The sequence below is a fragment of the Acanthaster planci genome, linkage group LG16 (genome assembly GCF_054643075.1).
Source record: "Acanthaster planci isolate LZ-2023a linkage group LG16, COTS_SCS, whole genome shotgun sequence".
NCBI classification, from domain to species: Eukaryota; Metazoa; Echinodermata; class Asteroidea; order Valvatida; family Acanthasteridae; genus Acanthaster; species Acanthaster planci.
This window is the reverse complement of record NC_141792.1, coordinates 9,498,291-9,510,821: the sequence shown is the minus strand read 5'-3', so window position 1 is coordinate 9,510,821 and position 12,531 is coordinate 9,498,291. Positions and strand designations below refer to the sequence as shown.

Here is a 12,531-nt window from a genome sequence, read left to right as displayed (position 1 = left end):
CAGTGGCGTAAATCGGGGGAGAGGGGGTGAGGGATTGCCCGGCCATATAAATTTGAAAGGCGGGGGTGGGTGGGAGAGACACCATATAACACTTTACCAAGGGGCGATGTTCATGATGAAGATGCATCATCTGTACTGTGTATCAAATTCATGTAGATTCTTACACCAGAATGGCATATTTATGGCTTTTCAATTGTTTTCTTTTTAGTGACATTTGAAACATTTTAGTCGTTGAAAAATCCTGAAAACTCTTCACAATCCCCTTCAATGTTTTTGCTCATCACAAAAAAGTAGGGGATTAATTCAATAGCCCCTCCCCTCTAAAAGTGGGGGATATAATACCATATCATCCCGGTATTTACGCCCATGGGTGTACCGACGGTTCTCAACCGCTCAAGACAACTTAACTTCTGTATCCATTTTTATTACACTTTTTGCTGTCTTTTGGTAAAGTTATGTTTGTAAAGTGCAGAGCGAAATAATTATTCCCAGCATTTTTCAGGTCTATATGTCATTAGTTATGTTTATCTTAGGAGTAGTTCGTATATATTTTTTTTAATTTCTATTTCGATTCTACTTCAGCTTTTTTCTGATATACATGTATCTGGTTTGATTTGTTGCTCAATGCGTTGCACAAGCGATGGTTATCAATGCGATATCCTTTTTCCTTCCTCATTGTTGAAAATATTATCACTACACCTTATTCGTTCATCCAAAAGTGATCAAGCTAGGTAACCAATTATTTGAAAATATTCCGTCAAAAGACGTGATCAGTGATATGATACGTAGTGAGAAGATAAACGGCCCAAGGTCGTGTTTTTATCATGTAGCCGACACTTTGCCCGTGCCAAAAGCATTGCCATTGGCGAACCCAAAAATTTAAATAACGCTCCCTTTTAACAGGAAGTGATAACCTCGCAGTCGCACGCCACACTGCAAAGCCATCAGCCCTTCTAGCGCCTGAGCGACGACCAAAACTCGCCCCGCCCTTTCTCCAACTTTTAGGGGGCGCTAGACGAACACAACGGAATGTTCGCTACTCGGATGACGTGTCACAGAGAAGACAATTACTGCAGCTTCCAACAAATTGACAGATTGCGAAGTCGAATTAAATGCTCATGTACAGATCAGTTTCCCAAGTAATTAGAACTTAATCTTGGTCCTGTTACGATTTTATTCCTATTTGTATGTATTTGTAATGTTTTCTAAAAATCTGTAATATTGTAAAATTCCTGCAATTTGGCCTCTAGGCTACGAGAATGTAATAAACCAAATACTAATAATAACAATAACTAAAGTTGCTTTTTAGTTGCATTTTGTGTGTATGTTAGAAGTACAGGAGACGGGGGAGGGACAGGAAATCCCACATTTGCCCCATTTTTACCAAAGTAGGAACTAAAAAATATTTGTTGAAGTTTCAAAGGTACTATTATGACGTCTTCTAACCTTTTGTTCATCAGTATACGAAATATTACTTGAAACAAATAATGCAATTTTATACTTTCCGATAGCACACGTTCAGGTAACAGGTATCGAAAATTATGTGACGTCGTCAAACTGGACATTTCAATTAAATTCATGTGTAAGATTTAAAGTCATGCAATTTAGACTTGCAGAAAATTGTGTTTCCGTCGTTTGGTGGTCAAACTATAAAGGGTTGGATTTGAACATCCAAGCTCAATTGAAGATGATGTCTTGGTCGAGAACTTCCTGATGACTGGGTAAAAAAACTACGCTCGAAAGATGTTTAGAACTAACTCTTCTTTCAATGCTGATGATTAAGTCCTTTTATCTGCTTAATTCCTGTCATGATGAGTACTCCCCCTAGAAAGAGCTCCCCCTTCCGTCCACGCCCACGAACACCACCATTCCAATTGATTGAACACAGTACAATGTAGTGTGCACAATTGCAATTCGAAGCGAAGCATATTCTGTGGCTGTCTTACGTAACCTGGACCGAGGCGACCCATTGTATCGTCTTGATTCACAATGGTCATCAGGCAGATCTTTTGTCATGTTAAACATAGAAAAATGTCCCCGCCTTGGACTCCCGTACTGCCACTGACTGGAGCGGTCCAAAAGTCCAGAACCCGCCTCAAAAGAGCAATACGAGCGGAAGACATGGCAGCATCGTGAGTGCGCCTAGATTAAAAGTTGCTGTGGGAAAAAACGCACTTCTGCCCGGTGAGTATGCAAGTACATGTAGGTCTACGTCATCATCGATTAACCAGATACTCATCCTGATGTTCATCTTGTAAATTCTTGTATTGCCATGAAAGCACGTAGCCGGGACACATGTACAGTAGTTACCCAACGCCATTATGTGTTGTCAATTTTGGAGATATGCGATGATTGACCTTCACGTTTAACGTGTGTGACCGTACAGTCGCCAGGTTCCAAATTTCGCCACCTGTTGTCAACTTGAGTCCGATTGGTAACTGTTTAGTGGCGAAATAAGGAACCTGGCGACTACTCTCTGTATGAGTAACAATGGAAGAAATCTAGCCAGAAGTAGTAATATGTAGCGCTAGGTCCTTCAGGCTCGGGCCATTATTTAGTATTTTGCAGTACTGAGTACTGAAAGCCAAACAATATGCTTGGCGGTTAGGGTGAAAGGCACCATGAAATAGAAATATTTTACAAAGACCCTTGAAATTGCACCTTTGGGTTTCACTTAATCTTATATGAAAATTTTGTTGTGCAATTTTAACCCATATTTTGGAGCGTTTTTTTGGTTAAATGCTAACGACATTTACATATTTATAAGCAAAACTGTGATGTCATCCAAGGCACTGAACTTCAATGATACACTGATTTGTGCACAGAAAATTTCTAGATTTTTAAAAACACTACTATCGTAGATTTCATTTCCTTTGGCAGTTTTTTGTTGTGTAAGTATATGGCAATAAGCCAGAAAACCTTTCCACAGAAATTTTCAAATAGCAAATTTGAAATAACGATTTGAACATGAAAACATGCGAATTGAACTATGTCTTCCTGGTTGTAAACAACATCAAAGCAAAAGAGCCCTCACTTATCCAAAAATGCTTGGTCAATTTTGAATGTTTAAAAAGTGCACTTTCCAGTTCACTTAACACAAAAAAAGCGAAAAATGTCAAACAGTCTTCATACACTGAAGAAGGGAGCAGAGGTACACAAAAGTGCTTCGAAGAAAAATTCGTTTCATGGATCCTTTAATCACTTCTTTGATTTCCGCACATCAATTTTTTCGTAGGCTGTGCCGCGTTTTTCGAGTCTGAAGCTGTGCCCCAGGGAACGTTGCCGACATCATGAAAGAAGTTGTGAGTTAAACTTGTTTAGTTTTGTTAGATCGACGGTCACTTTGGAAAGATTTTACTTTAAGACTCCCACCAGATTTGGTCAGCAACACCAAAATCTTTGAAAACAACTCTCCAGTTGTGTTCACTCTTAATGAAAAGCTGCTCCGTATACCGTGCGTATGGTAACAAATGCAATGTATGCATGTACCGAATGCTCCGAATGAACCTCTTTTCGATCAGCTATTGAAACATTATTCTTTGTAAGAGGACGCGACCTAAAGGCGTAATTATTATTGCGAGAATGCTACTTGTCACAATTTTGCATCTATCTCCCGTGAAATTGAACACAATGCGTACACTATTTAAAATGTTCACATCATTTTGATTGTTCATCTTCTTTTCGTCAGCTGGGAAGAAATTTGAATGTGGCAGGCAATATTTGCACAATTTAAGTTGACCATTTCTCCTCCATATTTAAAATCGCAAATTTAATGAAAAACATTTTAGGAATTCCCATTACACACATAACTTACATACATTTACACACAGTCGATCAATATATATTTCATAATACTTTTGATGGCAGGCTTTCATGACTCTCAATTATGTAAAATCATGTAAAGTACATGTAGAGCATTGCGATGCACTGCTATATATCTTCTTGAATTAATTAATTACAATCACAAATTCCGACTGCAACTTTGGTTTGTCAAGCAGCCTTTCTTAAGTAGTCATTAACTGGTCTAAAACGAATGCTGGAGTGCTGACACACTGAATTTTATACAATCAGAAACAATGGAATACCGTTTTGCTGGTACTGAGAGTTAGTTTTCAGAAACTATAGGCAATGAACACGTCCGCCGTTTGTTGTTCCCTGTTTGTCTGGACTTCGATTATGCCTTTGACACTCCCGAGTCTCATCCTGGGCTGTTGTTGTATAATTTGCTTCAGAGCACTGGTTCCACGATAATTTGTGGATATGAAAAACCAACAGGTTGAATATCATTCAGCTTTTCGAAGCTTTGCCGAGAAAATTTAGCAATGCTTCCGTGGATTCGTAGTGCCTCCAGGATATGATTCATTAGCCCATGCATATACGTGTAAGGTGCAACGTCCTTCAACTGATCCACCTCTCCGTAAGTCTTAACCCAGTTTGAACAGAACAACTCAAAATGGTCTAGGCCTATCTCATTTAGAGAGAAGGGTTTTAGTTAACTGCTCCATTATGTACTGAAAATCCTTCCAGAGTGCCTTGATGAGTCCCAAGTTAGGATTCTTGGGAATGAGACTGTCAAGGTCAATTTCTGAAATTTTTTTCACACGCTGTGGCCCAGTGAAATATCTGTTTATTTTCTTTTTGTCTCTGTCAACAAAGAAATTGCATTCAATCTTCAAACTCTGCACAAAGTGTTCAGATTGTGCCATTTGTTTACACTTCTCTGAAAACTGAACACAACTGAGTTTATCTGTATTTGTTAAGTTGTCTCATGTACGCAACAAGTTCTAACACTGATTAGCTGATCAGCAAGCCTCAAAAACAGATTGAGTGTATCTGGTATGACATGTGAAACTTCAACATTTGTGAACAGAAGAGGATGGCTGCAATATTTTCTGCAGGTTAATAACTTTGACCAAAATCTGGTACACGGAGTTCTTTAAATTCACGTGAACATAACAACTTGAATTCTCCATACTATAACCCTATCGTTGCTACACCTCATGATTCGCAGCAAGCTTTTGCTTAGTTACATAAGAGACGCCTTGCAACAATACACTGTTCTCAATGGATAAGAAGGGCATAAAGGAAGCAGTCCATTCCAGAGATGGCGTTAGTTATGCAAAAGCTTGCCCCGAATCACGAGGTTTAGCAACAGTGTCTTTAGTCTAGGGAATTCAAATTGTTACATTTCTGTGCAATCAGATATATAACACTTACCAGATTTTATTCAAATTTAACACGCAAGTGACTTATTTCGGCATTGGTTCGTGCCCCCTCACTTGGGTTAATCATTGACAATTTCTTTGTTATGTGCCATCGCAACTCAGATGGGCATTTACACCACAAACACGAGTATTTACTCCCAAAAGAGTCAATCCCCATAACTTGATTCAGAAACTTGAGGTCACCTCCCAAATAGAATTCAAGTGTGTACACCTTTTCTGCTGCCACAACAGTTTGCACGCTGCTTATATCGGAGATCAACTCTTCGACAGCATTTTTCAGGGGGCTCATATTTTTTCAGGAAGTCTCAGCACTGCCAACAAATACTGGCCATCTGCATCACAGGAGCCCACTTCTATTATATAGAAGGTTATATTTACAATGTGCATCCGTTTTCCAAATTTTGTATCATCGCCACTCAACTTAATACTTATGGTGTCATTCAACAAAATCTTCTCATTGTCCGGACATGTGTCAACCTGATTAAGCATTCACTAAAAGATTGCCAAACGCCTTTGCAGTTACTGATTTCCATAAGGTTACAACCTCTGTTGAGTTCACATTCTCTTTCCTGGAGTACACGCTCTTTTCGACGAGCAGAGCACTGATGTATGGTGGCCGTGGAGGGACATTACCAATCGTCATGACTAAATTCACGACTCGCTCTTCAGTTGCAAATATTGACGTCAATATTTGCGACCAAATTCACGACTCATATCTCAAATATTGCTGCGATTTTTTTTCCAGCAAGCTAGGCGGAAATGTGTTCACGTGTACGCTCAATGACCTACATTTTTCGGCTTGATCTCAAGTCGATAATTATTCGGCTGGGCAGTTTTGGCACAACGCAGGGGCACAGCATTAAAAAGCAATCCCTGTGTCTATAGCCGAGAAAATTCTCTGAGAAAATTAACCTGGCTAGCTGCAAAAAAATCGCGGCAATAATTACGACCGGATATACGAGTCGTGAATTTGGTAGCAAGTATTGGCGTCAGTATTAGCGACTGAAGAGCAAGTCGTGAATTTTGGTCTCAAAAATTGACGGCAATATTCGGGACCAGAGAGCTAGTCGTGAATTTTGGTCGTGAATGTTGGCGTCAATATTCGTGATCGAAGAGCGGGTCGTAAACTTGGTCGCAAGTATTCACGTCAGACGATCGGAGATGACCCTCCACGGCCACCATACGGTAAGCTCTTTTATTTATATTGTATTTGTCTGTAACATACATAATGTTATCCAGTTCATTCCCGGTAACCCCCATCTTCTGAGATGATTCATTCAAACTAAATGAAATTTCTACAGGTTCACCACTGATGTTCTCAACTGTTACCATTACCGGACTGAGAGAACTCAATGAAATGGTCTCCCGTAATTCTTGAACACTTTTGATTTTCCCCCTTCGCTGTTTGTTTCTCAACAATCTGTCAATGTTCCGCTGCGATTCCTGTTGCCTACTTTCTGCCTGAAGATGTTTTTTGACGAGTTTCATGCAACTTTCTTCAAGCTCTTCTACTGGCTTGCTGTTCATGAAGCACTTTCTTCTTGAAATATTCTCTTACAGGGACTTCCCGTTTTGGGAGGCACTCTTGGTTCATAATTTGTTACCTTCCATTCTTCCAAAGATTTTGCATAGGCACGACCTCCTTTACCTTTCTTTATCTTGTCCTGCATGTGCCTGAGTTTGAATCTCAATTTTCTGGTAAGTGGAGATAGGAGCACTTTCTGTCCATCAACAGCATTTTCAATCAAGAAAAATAGAAATTAGACAATCATCAGTTTGAATATTAGATTGCTTAGACAAAATAAACAACAGATAATTATTGCTCTGAAGATTAATGGAAGGGGGCCTATAAGGAAAGTCTTTAGAGGCAGCGTTTCTTGACAGGGTACGCCAGAAATAACAGTGTCAACAGAAATACGGTAATCACTGCACTGTTTTTCAACGTGATCTTGCAAAGTAGGTCCTTTTAAAATCTGAACACAGCTAGCTGGATGGTTATCTTTAAAGATTAATTTGCTGTTGCAAACTGATTTTGGTGGAGGTATTAAAGTCAAATCTTTGCGTTATTTTTCGTCATCAGAACTATAAACTTGATTTGAAGACACGGTGGCAGACAAATCATAGTGACTGTGTGTCTTTATAATTTCATACACATTTCTGGCTCAAAGGAAGGTGTACGTTATGTATGTTGTTGAACTCATCTACTATGGGATGTGAAAACCTCGACGGCTTAGCTTAGAGAACATTCTCGACTTTGTGAAAAGATACGCAATGCACTGTTAACTACCAGAGCCGTGAAGTAAGGGTAGACAGAAAAGGAGGCCACGTAGGACGACGTGCTTCATAGTATGCATGTGATGCTCAGAAAGTGTACAGTATACGTGTACTTCGGGTGAACTCAGTTATAACTACCAGAGCCTTATGTTCTCGAACAACTCGATTTGTTGTTCGTGACGAGGGTCGGCCGCTCGAACGCCAGGAACAAACTACTGGTTATTGCTCCATGGTAGTTAGTGGCAAGCAGCATGCAACACGGTCGTGTCCATGTACGTTATTCGAGAGTTAATGTTTGGATGGACTGAATTCTTCTCTATTTATACAGGAACATTTATTTCTGTGTCATGGAGAATAATATTAATTTTGCAAAACTTCCCATTATCTCTGGCTTTGGAAGCCATCTCTCTACTTTTTGCAGTTCAAAAATCAAACTCTCACGAGTTTTCTCGTGTGTTTCTGTGCAACCCCGACGAGGAGGTGGTGTGTGATTTTGCTCCGAGAACAGTGTTCTTGTGTCGTGTTCCCGTCGTTCGAGCGCGAGAACACGAATCCCGTGTCAAGAACAGGCCGCCCGAACTCGACTTCCGCGTCCTGAGCATGCATATGAGGCACGTCGTTCAACTGGGCCTCCTTTTCCGTCAACCTAAAATAAGAGCTGTTGCTATTTTTTGTTTTTGTTTTTCCAGAAATGGGCATTTCTACTAATTATATCTACTGCAGTCATTGCGCATGTATATCTTCTACTGCGGTTCGTTCCAAGGATCCACTCAAGAAACTCAAGAACGAATACGTCCCCTCAAAGCCTTTCGCAAAGCAATGTCAGTCATGTAGAAGGGCGGCCTCACCGTTTGGAACGTGACGAGAACTCTCACAGCGAAACACTGGTGCCACGCGCTGTTGTCGAAAAGCCCAGGAAGATAGAAGTGACGAATGGGGCAACGCACTCGGGCCCATGTTTTTACAGGATCCAGGTGTACAACAGAGGGGAAATACTCACCAAGCACAGACCAGCCCTCAAAACCATCGTGGAGCAATCTCACGGGAAGGCGGACGTCAGAGCCAATGTCTCGTGTAGCAACGACTGCATCGTTGAGCTCACAATTGCCGGGGATGAGAACAAGTTCGCTGGCATGGATGCTGTCGTCTTCCACTTCATGAAGAATCTCATCCCGAGGCCCCACCCCCCAGCGGGCATGAACCCCAACCAGACGTGGGTGTACTTCTCCTGGGAGTCGCCTTGGTCCAACGCTCACGAGGGCGGGAACATCGCCAAGTTACCGGTCCACGTCGTCTGGACGTATTACCGAGGGTCCGATCTCACCCTCCCTTACGGGTACTACGACCCTAAAAGCACGCCCATGGCAAGGGAAACAAAATCGATGGACGAATGGCTACAGGGAAAAACCAAACTCATTGCCTGGATGGCGAGTAATTGCAAAAATACTGTCTGGCCCAGGAGTGGTTTCGTGAGAGAAATGCAAAAGTACATTCAAGTGGACGTGTATGGGGCTTGTGGAAAACTGAAGTGCACACCAAGTTGGGACACAAAATGTACCGTCGACTTGGTGCGCCAATACAAGTTCTATCTCTCCTTGGAGAATGCCGAGTGCGAGGACTACATCACGGAGAAACTCTGGAACAAGCCGTTGACACAAGGGGTGGTCCCTATCGTCTACGGTCCCACAAGGAAAGTCTACGAGGACCTGCTTCCTCCCAATTCCTTCATTTACATCGGCGATTACAAAAGCATGAAGGAATTGGTCGACTATATAAAGCTGTTGGACTCCAAACCCGAACTGTATGTGGAGTATTTGAAATGGCAATATAAGGGCAATGTGGGTGTTAACCAGGTAATGCACGAATCCTACGACCCGGGCATATTCTGCAACCTGATTCCGTTCATCGACAAGGTAAAAAGGGACAAGTTGAGACGAAAACCCGTGGGCAAAAGTACTTTTTCGAAAACATGTAGAAAACGTGAAAAACTACAGTTTCAAAATGTTTCGGCCTTTGGCCTCGGTGGATGGGAACCTTGGTAATTTTTTGGGGTAAAAATTTTACTGATTCCATCAATTAAAAAACTCAATTAAAAGAATAGAAAAATATCGACCGTATTCTTTCTTGTCAACTCACGATAGTAACGAGCACTGTTGCAACAGTTTCTATAAGAGCAAAGTTTGAGGGTCCGTATCTCTTGGATTCTTTTGTTTTTATGTACACAGGAATTTCCAGTCCTTCTTATTAGAACATGGTTTTGATTATAAGAAAAAAAATCCTCGTCTGGTCGGCCTCTTATTACTCTTTTCACAGTGTTGATATTATGACAAAGTGGTATTTGAAATAAAACATCGTCTGGTAAATATTATAAAACGTTTGAAACTGAAAAACAAAAAAGTTCTGACATTATAAAAGGGGTTCTTTTCACAACATTGCATTATGTTTTTACATTGCTGATCCTTGTTCGACATCTTTCGACTGGAAAAAATAGATACAATGACTTTCGTTTCGTACGGATGCAAACATTAGAATGGTCACGTGGTAATGACTTCCGTATCCACTGTGATCAATTTAAGATTCTTGGCCCTACTTGGAAGTTTCTAAGGTGAACATTCTTACATTCATATGACTCATCAAAACTTATGACACTGTCAACAAGAAGTCTTCGATATAGAGTTCACGTTAATCTGTGCTATCCTGGAAGTCCTACAACAGAGCGATCAGTTCAACTCGAACCATGCTCGAACGTGCCCACTTCAAGCTACAATCTTGGCCAAAATTGTTGGTACACGTGGCAAAAGCCATAGTTTACCCTCCCAAGGTCTCTTAACTCCCCAGTCAATGTTGACCGCGCAATATGAAACCCCTCCATGATGAAACCCAACATTGAGAGGGGCCGGGGGGTATTTTTTCCAGACGCGATCCAACAGTCTCGAAAGAGGGCGCCCTCTGTGCTTATGCGTTATTCATAATTCTGTGCATGGCTTTAATTTTTAAGGAGTGGTTTCTAAATTCACTGGAGCTTGGCAGCCAGTGTGTATATGGATTGGTTGGGAGTGAGAAAGGTAATCCTCACCATACGTTTGTGAGGTCGAGAACAATATATTAAATTTGCATGTAACAGACCAATGCACGGCAGGAAACCGATACCGTTTGGGGGGGAAAAATTGAGCCCGGGGTGGGGCCGAACGAGATATTATTATATAATTATTTCTGGTAATTACACCAAGGACTGCTCAAAAGCGCCCTAGGCACTGTAGCTTGCAAGCCTGAAGAAACCTGTAGAGAAGGGATAGTAAGAAGCAGTTACAGATTTAGAGGTGAGAAGAAAAACCCCAAAGGAATATTCTGGGTAAAACCCAATCCACATGAGGACCGGGCCAGGATTCGAACCCGGGCCGCAGAGGTGGAAGGCGAGGAAAGAACCTCTACGCCGACCTGATGACTCCCCATGATGCCAACCTGACTCCCCATAGATATGGCCAGGATTGTCAAGAAACGACTGGCCTGCTCAAACTATTGTGTTAAAGGAGCTCTTCTTTTTTGTCTGACAGACCATTAGAAGACAAAGATGACAACATCACAATCCTTTGAGGATTACATAGCTTCATCGATGCAATGTTATCTGGTTTTGTTTTTAGCGGTTTGTTTCTCGTTTACATGTGTGGGTAACGTGCGAATTGGTCTCGTTCACAAGTTGGTCATAACTGAATTTGAAAGCGAGGTTAACACTTTTAAATGTATTTTGAAATCTAAAGATAAACATGAAAGCACTGACATCTAAATCTTGGTCACAAGTTGGTATCATTTATGTTGATGGAGAATTTCAAATTATTTGTAAATGATAATAATATATATAAATGTATTAAGCCGCGTCAAAAAAGAGATGAAGTGAGACGTGGAACCCCTAACAGTCTGGCACCATCCTATTTGATATCTGGAAACACGGTAAGAAAGGTAAGCTTACGCGCGTGACGTAGACACAGGCGGATGGGGGGGGGGCAAATAAGTTGGTTTGTTTTGAGTGGGAACAAGCATTGGGAAATTGTCTATGTGACTTGTTATCACCTTTCCCAGGGGTGGAGCTATATATTGTATATATTGTGGCGTCTTCTGTGCGCCTTTTTGCAAACGGAAATGAAAAACGTAAATCACCTTTGCTCCTTGTGCGGGGGCGTGGCCCCAGTCGGTTCTGGATCTGCCCTTGGCTGCATCGGCAGTGTGGGTTACAAAAGGATGGTCCAGAAGACGACTTCAAGAGCACCTTTATAAACTATTCTATACCTGGCAAGATATGGGACAGAGGGGTATATACCCCCTGTGCATGTCCAATACACATCGACTATTGCTACCTGACACCCCCCCATGTCTGAAAAGAATTCCTGAGATTCCAATCAAACAACGACGAACACCAAGGTGAGGGGGTGCTCTCCATCCCATGTCTTGCTTCAAATGTACTGTTCAGATTAGACTCGCGCACATCCTTGGACAAAAGGCTTGTGCTTGTCGCACGCGTATATTTGGCAAATCACCCAAGAGCATAGTTCGACCGGTACTGGTAGTCGTGCAGTTAGGCCTGAGTTGCTTTCTAACACTGCGATGTGCCGCGCAATTCAGATACCATCGAAAAACACTCGAACTGTTTCTGGTTTGTAAAATCTCATCATTACTCATATTGTGTTGGCTGCGATTGTCGCAGCGTACATGGTCTTGAAATCTGGTACAATTATTTTCATGTGAATGGTTCCCTCTGTAATGATAAATGAATTTGGCTATGGATAACCATGGAGGAAGGACAAGAATCGGCTGTGCGACCATGCCCGCGCCCCGGAGCGCGCGCCTGGTCCCAAATGGTCGACTAAACCGTCGTTCGGGAGGTAGTCAAACTACAGTCAACCATGGAGAAATTTCTCCATGAGTCAACATAGTCGTCGCTCGAACTTACCCCTATTTATTTTGTCGAAGAGCTAGATGCATGCAACGCGCACATACCCGGCCGTGACCCGGCTGTCCAAGAGCGTCACGTAATGGC

The 12,531-nt window shown here is 41.7% G+C and overlaps 1 protein-coding gene across 2 annotated transcripts; it reads left to right on the top strand.

Annotated features, from left to right (window-relative positions):
• Positions 1-1,925: 1,925 nt before the first annotated feature.
• Positions 1,926-9,872, top strand: LOC110982633 (alpha-(1,3)-fucosyltransferase 7-like). Of its 2 annotated transcripts, XM_087147551.1 has the most exons (4): positions 1,926-2,184; positions 3,236-3,302; positions 6,786-6,923; positions 8,189-9,872. In XM_087147551.1, the coding sequence occupies exons 3-4, from the start codon at positions 6,894-6,896 to the stop codon at positions 9,539-9,541; spliced, it is 1,383 nt and encodes a 460-aa protein (XP_087003677.1). In that variant the 5' UTR covers positions 1,926-2,184; positions 3,236-3,302; positions 6,786-6,893; the 3' UTR covers positions 9,542-9,872. The 2 variants fall into 2 exon arrangements, with proteins under 2 accessions (XP_087003677.1, XP_022096880.2); XM_022241188.2 differs by lacking the exon at positions 6,786-6,923 and having other exon boundaries at positions 1,929-2,184.
• Positions 9,873-12,531: the final 2,659 nt, after the last annotated feature.

What these genes read in the sequence shown, in the direction of transcription:
- LOC110982633 (XM_087147551.1), top strand. Translation starts at nt 6,894, where the DNA reads ATGTGCCTGAGTTTGAATCTCAATTTTCTG. An exon ending in GTTTGAATCTCAATTTTCTG is followed by an intron (nt 6,924 to 8,188) that starts GTAAGTGGAGAT and finishes TTGTTTTTCCAG; the next exon opens with AAATGGGCATTTCTACTAAT.